Source organism: Medicago sativa, chromosome 5 (assembly GCF_051527215.1).
Source record: "Medicago sativa cultivar Bolivia chromosome 5, Bolivia_mono, whole genome shotgun sequence".
NCBI lineage: Eukaryota > Viridiplantae > Streptophyta > Magnoliopsida > Fabales > Fabaceae > Medicago > Medicago sativa.
Genome location: NC_140753.1, coordinates 23696142 through 23703952, shown reverse-complemented (window position 1 = coordinate 23703952; position 7811 = coordinate 23696142). Strand labels below are relative to the sequence as shown.

At 29.9% G+C, this 7811-nt stretch overlaps 1 protein-coding gene across 1 annotated transcript; it reads left to right on the top strand.

Moving 5' to 3' along the window:
• The first annotated feature begins 2612 nt into the window (after window positions 1-2612).
• On the top strand, window positions 2613-4475 carry LOC146921165 (uncharacterized). The gene is made up of 3 exons (XM_085714576.1): window positions 2613-3068; window positions 3394-3530; window positions 4140-4475. Exons 1-3 carry the CDS (start codon window positions 2804-2806, stop codon window positions 4257-4259), a joined length of 522 nt encoding a protein of 173 aa, XP_085570702.1. The 5' UTR covers window positions 2613-2803; the 3' UTR covers window positions 4260-4475.
• The last annotated feature ends 3336 nt before the right edge of the window (window positions 4476-7811 follow it).

Here is a 7811-nt window from a genome sequence, read left to right as displayed (position 1 = left end):
TACGGTGTGTTTGATTTGCTTGATCAATGTATAATATAGGTAGGGATTAGGGTTTGAACTTCAGACGTTTTATTTATTCATATGTAAAGTGTGTAAGCTCTAGCTAGTAAACTACTTGATAAAAAAATAAAAAATAAAAAAGATATAAGATATCATTTTACCTTATACGTCCTGCTTGGACATTTTTTTTTTTCCAAACGTATCGTGCTTGGACATATTCACCCTCTCTTTTGTAAAAGACATAAACTTCGTTATTAGAAATAATAGTTGTTACAAGTATAATAATGCTTTTCTATTTTTAAAAATAAATAAAAATAATAATAATAATAATAATAATAATAATAATAATAATAATAATAATAATAAAAGTTGTTACAACCTTTTAAAGAAAAAGTGTTACAAGGATAATAATAATAATAATAATAATAATAATAATAATAATAATAATAATAATAATAATAAAAGTTATTATAAAAAAATTGTTACAAGGATAATATTAAAATTTTAAATTAATCTACAGATAATTTTGGCAAAGCAAAAAAATTTTAAAGAGATTTTCTCCCCTCCCCTCCATAAACTCCAATTGGGGTCTATTTGGTTCAACGAAGGGGAGGGAAGGGGAGAGATTTTAATGGAGGGGAGGGAAAGGAATGAGAGATGAGGGGAAATATTTGAATTAAATATGTTTGGTTCAAAAAAGGGGAGATATTTTAATTAAAAATGTGTTTTATTCACAAGGGAAAAGGAGGAATTTTAAAATTAATTTACTATTTTACCCTTAAACTTAATTAAATATATGAAAATGCATGTTTTTACGATTTCATAGACCGACGAAAGACTAAAATATATCTAATAATAAAAGTTGTGACGTAGGATAATATAACCTAATTATAATAAAAGTTGTTACAATCCGAGAAAGAAAATGTTACAAAATAATATAACCAAATAATAATAAAAGTTGTTGCAAGATAATATAACCTAATAATAATAATAAAAGTTGTTATAAGGATAACATAACATAATAATAATAATAATAATAATAATAATAATAATAATAATAATAATAATAATAATAATAATAATAATAATAATAATAAAAGTTGTTACAAGGATAATGTTGAAATATTTTTTTTGAGGGGACAAGGATAATGTTGAAATTTTAACCTCTTCAAAAATGTTAAAATTTTAAAATAATTTAAGGATAATTTTAGAAATGCAATAAAATTTTAAAAAGATCTTCTCCACTCATCCCCTCCAAACACGCAAATAAAGCATTAGAATCTTGAGGATTAACAACAAAAAATCGGAGACGATGATAATTTTAAAGAAGAGTGATATTTGTACAATCATTTTAAAATATTTTTTTATCATATATCTCTTTTGATCCTTTAAATTTGACAAAAATATCGAGTTAGTACTTTAAGCTTTTTAAGTTTTAAATAGATCATTTAAATTGTTAATTTAATGCATATATTTGAACTTTTTTAAGTTTGTACGTTTCAAATAAAACTTAAAAAGGATAACAGTGCATTAAATTCACAACTTAAATTTCATATTTGAAACTTAAAAAACTTAAAGGATAAATCAGTATTTTTGCCAAACTTAAAGATAAAAAAGAAATATTTAACCTATTTTTTAAATAACTTTTTAAACAACATACTTACCTCTTTTCTTTTTAGACAAAAAACAATAGAAAATGAAAGGAAAAAACACAACTGCACAAGTACGAGAGAAGTTTTGTTCCAAAAGTTATCTCAAAATATCATTTTTCATTTTAGATCAATTTTAGTAGTACTTTATAATTTAGCTAGTAGCAGCATTGACCCATTTTGTCACACCTTTAAATGAATATATAAATGCAATTAAATGCAATGCTTGACCCCGACGACACCTCCGAACACATCCGTCCAATTGTCATCACACCCCCAAATCTCTCCACGTGGCACTTACACCACTTCTAGAGGCCGGTGGTGTCAAACACTGCCTGCCCAATATTAAAATCCTAATAATAACCATAAATAGACCCAATATATAAAAATGTTAATTTTCTACCAAATAAAATAAAATGTTTCTTTAGTTGTCAGTTATCACTTCTCAGCTGATAAAATATCGAAATTATAATGGTGGACTTCGTGATCGAAGTTTAGATCATGAGTCCTCCATTTTTATAAGTGAATTTCAATTGTTATTTGACATCTCTTTTATCTATAAAAAAAGATGTTTAATATGAGGTAGTGTTAGTCTTACTAAATTTAACCGATTGTGTTGAAGTGTTTACCAAATTTTAGTCAAATTATCATATCTCTTCTATGAGAATTGGAGAGTTGTAAAAATATTACGTTCAAACCTCAACTCCTGCATTTATATGTAAGTTTTTAATGACAATTGTCATTTTGTTTATCTAAAAAAAATTAAAGAATGCCGTGTGTGTGAACTTTATGGTCTTTATCACTTCGTCCAGCAAAAAAAAACTGAGTTGTGAAAAATAAATTGAATAAATAAATAAAATTTCACAATATTTTTGTCACACCCTTTCCCTATGCAATTCTTAAGCTTCATAAATTGACTTGCCAAGCACATATATAATGATATCAAGTTGTTGTGAAGACAATGTCTTATAATTATTGTTAGAGAACAAAAACAAAGACCACCTCTTTAGAACCTGATTTTACTATATTTGTGGGGTGCTAGTAGGAGCTGTATAGATAGAGACTTTTGCTTACTTCATTTCATCATACACATTCATTCATCTTCTCTTATCTCCCTCTCTCCAATTTTCATCATCTTTCTTCTCTTCTTTTCTATGGGAAATTGTCAAGCTGTTGATGCTGCAGTTCTTGTGATCCAACATCCATGTGGGAAGATAGATAGATTGTATTGGCCAGTAACTGCTAGTGAAGTTATGAAAACCAATCCTGGTCACTATGTTTCTTTGATTATGCCATTACCTCCTCAACCTCAAGAACAGAATCAAGAGCAAAAGACAGTTAGGTTTACTCGTGTTAAGTTGCTTAGGCCTAATGAAACTCTTAATCTTGGTCATGCTTATAGACTCATCACTAATCAAGGTATTTATCTTCCTTTCATAGTTCTAAATTGTAGTCTGCAAAGTAGTTCGGTCTTGTAAGAATGAGTTAGGTCAAATTTCAACGGCTTCGGTCTTGATATAAATATTTTAGAATTCTTCATTATTTGTCCACATTTTATTTTTAATATAAGGTTCACAACGTAACTGCAACCGCAATCTTAATCAAAATAACTTTGTATTGAATTTTTTTCCTTCCAGAAGTCAAACTAGTCCACCGAAATTGTGAATTGAATTTCTTTTAAGTTTAGATAGTTTTGTTGTTGCTTCATGTTGTTAATTTTTGTGTGTTATATTTGTGATTATAGAGGTTATGAAGGTATTGAAAGCAAAGAAGCATGCAAAGAGTATGAAGACAGAGGGAGATGCAGTGAAGATAGAAAAGGAAGGTTCAGGTTGTGAGACAAAGAAAGGAGAAGAATCTGACCAAGGAAAGACATATCAGGTATATCTCATATTCTAATATATCAATAGTCCTTTTCTTTCTTTCTTTTTTCAACCCTTCCATGATTAATATTATACTATGAAGTTTTTTTTTTTTTTTTTTAATCTATTAGTAGTGAATCTATTAAAGACTTTTATCTATCTACCAAATCTCACATCACATGGCACATGTTCTTTAAGTGCTGAATCTTAGTGGATTTATTTCATATTGATACCAATATGACATGCAATTTCAATTATTGTTTTCCTTGTAAAAGCATTGGCACTTGGTCATAAATTTCAAAGAACATAAAATGATCATAGCCAAATGAATTATATTCCTAAATTTTGAACAATTTTTTTAACATATAAGTACTTATTTATAAGCTATTTTCACTTAACATATAAGTACTTATTTCTAAACTATTTCTATAAAAAAAGTAATAAAGTCAAACTATTTTCACATAACTATAAGTTATAAGTTTTTTCCTGAAAAGCTTATGAAAATAAATTGAATGCGGCTTATGAGTATGTCATAAGCTGTTTTCATAAGTTCTTCCGAACCGTCTCAAAAGTGTTTACATCAATAGATAAGTTTAACCATGATGCTAAAGTGCATAATGAATTCCAGGGAAGCAGAGCAGAGAGACACAAGCAAAGGTCAGGAGGGTCCACAAATCCTGCTGCTGTACAGAGGTCAAAATCCTGGCGCCCCTCTTTACAAAGCATTTCAGAGTCACCAAAAGTGTAATCATGCAAATTTGTGATATGATGAATAGTGGTTCATAGAACATAGTTTGACTGCCTCTAAAATGTTGGATGTTCCTGTTAAATGGGAATAATGAAAATTTAACTGAGGTTTGAACCAAGGTTTCTCTTCAACAACCATGATTCAGTTGGTAAAATGTTTGTATTACACCAACAAGAAGAGAAAAGAGAAGTAATGAATGTAAAAATCTATTAGAAATGACTTTTGTTAATAGATATAGTTACAGCATTCATAATTCCATCTCTTCCGGATCATGGTTTTAAATTGCGGTTACAAACTCACAATCATAATTGTGACTCTAAAGTCTAAACATTAAAATTTTAGAGGTTTCCACGCTAGAATTAATTGCGACCGCATCAGCCCTATTTGTCCATATTCTACCGCAATATAAAGGTTTGCAGTGTAACTTCAGTTGCGAACACGTGACAATTTAGAACCATGGTTTAGATGTTACCAAATGAGCAATTCCAATTTCCAACATATAATTTGAATAGAACTTTTTTTAACAAAAAAAAAAAAACTATGAAAGTGTGAAAGGAATGACTTTAGTTATAGATGATCTGCAACTGTAATACGCGGCATATTAAATAAATTGACTATGATTCTTAACAACATCAATGACTATATTCTAACTGCAATTTAAATTTTTTGGCGAGTTTCAAAATTCTCAGTCCTTGTGGTCAACATAATTGAGCCCATAACAGTGACACAATTGTGGCCAGTATATCTTGAAAGGCTCCATCAAGAATGGCCACACCAGGACCATACTTCAATTGCCAACAATAAAGAAATACTCCCTTCAGTCTCAAATATAAAGAAAGATTCTTTTTTCGATTCATTGAATAATCGATATATTTTGTCTATAAGTTATTTAATAAATCGAATAAAAGAATCTTTGTTATATTTGTGACAAAATATATAAGTCAAAGCTGGTATACTTAAGATAGATAGATGGGAAATGTTAACTTGTGCCCTCAAGGCACAAGTTAATGATTCAAATATAGAAAACACTTATTAAAATGTGTGCATTATATTCAATATTTAACTTTTTAATCATTTAAATGCACCAAATTTTAGAGAATGTTTCTTCTTTTAAGTTTCTTAACATATGCCTAAGGGCACAAGTTAACACTACACAATTCAACTATTTGCTTCTAAGCTCAAGAATCTAACAACAGGTAACACGTCAAAACAATGTCAGCTTTGGACCAAACATGTCAGAAAAATTGAAATGCTTTTATATAGAGATTGTCTAAAAAACTGTGCTGAGTTTGCAGTAATTTGAAAGAAAATGAGTTTTCACAGGGTCAATTATTGCCTCCTGATTGGAAAGAATGTAAAAGAAGTTCACTTTACTGCACAAGGAAATGGAGTAGTACCTTATCAGTAGTATATTTACCTATAGATTAAGAAAGGTTTATTATGATTGAAGTGTAAAATACCACAAAATTTTGATAATTACTTGGTCTGATTTTCCATTAGTTAATATAAATCTATCAGATAAACAAGAGATCTTTTCATTAATCAAGTCTCTAATTTGGTTTTTTATTTTATTTTAATTAATTCATGTACAAGTAAAAAACCAGTTGATGAACAGATACCAAACTGATCAATCATAATAAATTATAAGTTGATGTTCTAACTGCAGATTCTTGACCCTCAAACCATGATTTTTAGAATATTTGGGCAGGGTCCATGAATGTATAAGTAGCAAATAAGGACCATGATGGGCCTGTTATGTCAAAAAACCAACCAGTATGCACATCCTAATATGAACCAGCATGCAAACTGAACTCTAACCAAATTCAAGGGGTCTCTCTGTATAGGGCCCCCAAATTATTCAACCTATCGGAACGTAACTTCCGATCTGTGTTTTCAAGATACCAGTGATATATGTAACACCTACACTTTAAATTGAACGTTGTATGATATCAAACGTTGTCTAACACTCACATGACACCAATACATTGGTGTTTACTCATACAATTTGAATTGAGACCTACTCGAGGCATACCAAATTGATTTCAAAGGTGAGGACGTACTTTCCACCACGTATGTAACATGGCCTCTCGCGAGTAAGACTGGAGAAATGGAACGTAGTCAATATCAGACGATCTAATGGATTTTGGATAGACTCTGATATCTCAATACATACCAGATAAACAAATGTGGCCACACAATTTATTTCACAACTTTAGTACTTCAATAATCTAAAACATCCAAAGAACTGTATATCACCACATGACTAGACCTAGACCTATATCATAGAGGCTCTACTAATTGAGACACAAAACAGACAAACCTGGTAAACCTAACTAGGATATTTTTTGCAATCATTAAGGAAATTTGGTATTAAATTGCATTCTGTGAACTAAGGGCCACAAGTCAAATTTGCAATAAATCCTTGAAAGGCAAAAGGAAGGTTCAATTATAAAATAATGGCACATGCAATTGGGACCGTATTGTGACTTATCAATAAACATTTATGATATTCTTCTTAATTATTTATGTTACTTGATTTCTTTTATGAAAAGAATGTAGGCCACAAACATTACTAAACAGAAGTTCCTTTGGTTGTAAGAATATTGGCCACAAAATTATGATATAAGTATATGAGAATGTTCTTAGTTTAATATCTGTGAATTAAATGCTTGGCTTTCAAGTTTCAACTTTATATTCACACATTGCTCATAGTATTCAACATGATTAAATTCTATCCCCCCTCCCCCCACCCACCTTATGTTGAAGATTAAGCATTTGAATTTTGTGAGTTAGATGAAGAAAAGTTGACCTTTTCTGAATAATATGTTGAAGATCACACAGAAACTTGGTCAAACCTAAAGCAAAACTCAGTAAGAGTTAGGCTTGTTTGGAGAAACAGTTTAACTAAACGCTTATAACATAACATAAGTGTTAGGTTTAAGTTATTTCAGTTGAAATGTTTTCGAAAAATCTATAAGTTGTTTTCATAACCTATCCTAAAGAAAATATTGAAATTAGCTGAAAACAACTTATGAACATGTCATAATTAGTTTTCATAAGTTCTGATATATACAATCTTGCAAGTGTTTTTTCCGATAGATAAGCTCAAATAAGTCAATTCACACGTACCATTAGTAAATTAAAGCATATTTTCTGTTTACATTGCAATCAGGAAATATCAGCAGAACTAGAAGCATATCTTTTTAAGAACAGCCCTAGTTCTAACTCTAGACAAAGTTTCCTAAGAATTGAGAATGAAAAACATGGGTGTGCCGTGTCCAATGGTTTCGTATGAATGCAAAGTGAGTGTTATGCAATTAAAGTTTATTCAATCTTTTGGACATTGAAATGAATATCACAGCTTTGGTTTATTAAAAAACAATAATCAGTACTTGATACGGTCTGACAGAAGAAATATTCTTTTATAAATCATGCTATCAAATAAATCCGACGACAACAATCACGCCTTATCTCACAAACTGCGGTCGGCAGGTAGTCAGGATCGAGTACTGGTTCGTAGGAGGATCGTACGATCCTACGTTCCACAGCACC

What these genes read in the sequence shown, in the direction of transcription:
- LOC146921165 (XM_085714576.1), top strand. Translation starts at nt 2,804, where the DNA reads ATGGGAAATTGTCAAGCTGTTGATGCTGCAGTTCTTGTGATCCAACAT. An exon ending in TAGACTCATCACTAATCAAG is followed by an intron (nt 3,069 to 3,393) that starts GTATTTATCTTC and finishes TTGTGATTATAG; the next exon opens with AGGTTATGAAGGTATTGAAA. An exon ending in ACCAAGGAAAGACATATCAG is followed by an intron (nt 3,531 to 4,139) that starts GTATATCTCATA and finishes AATGAATTCCAG; the next exon opens with GGAAGCAGAGCAGAGAGACA.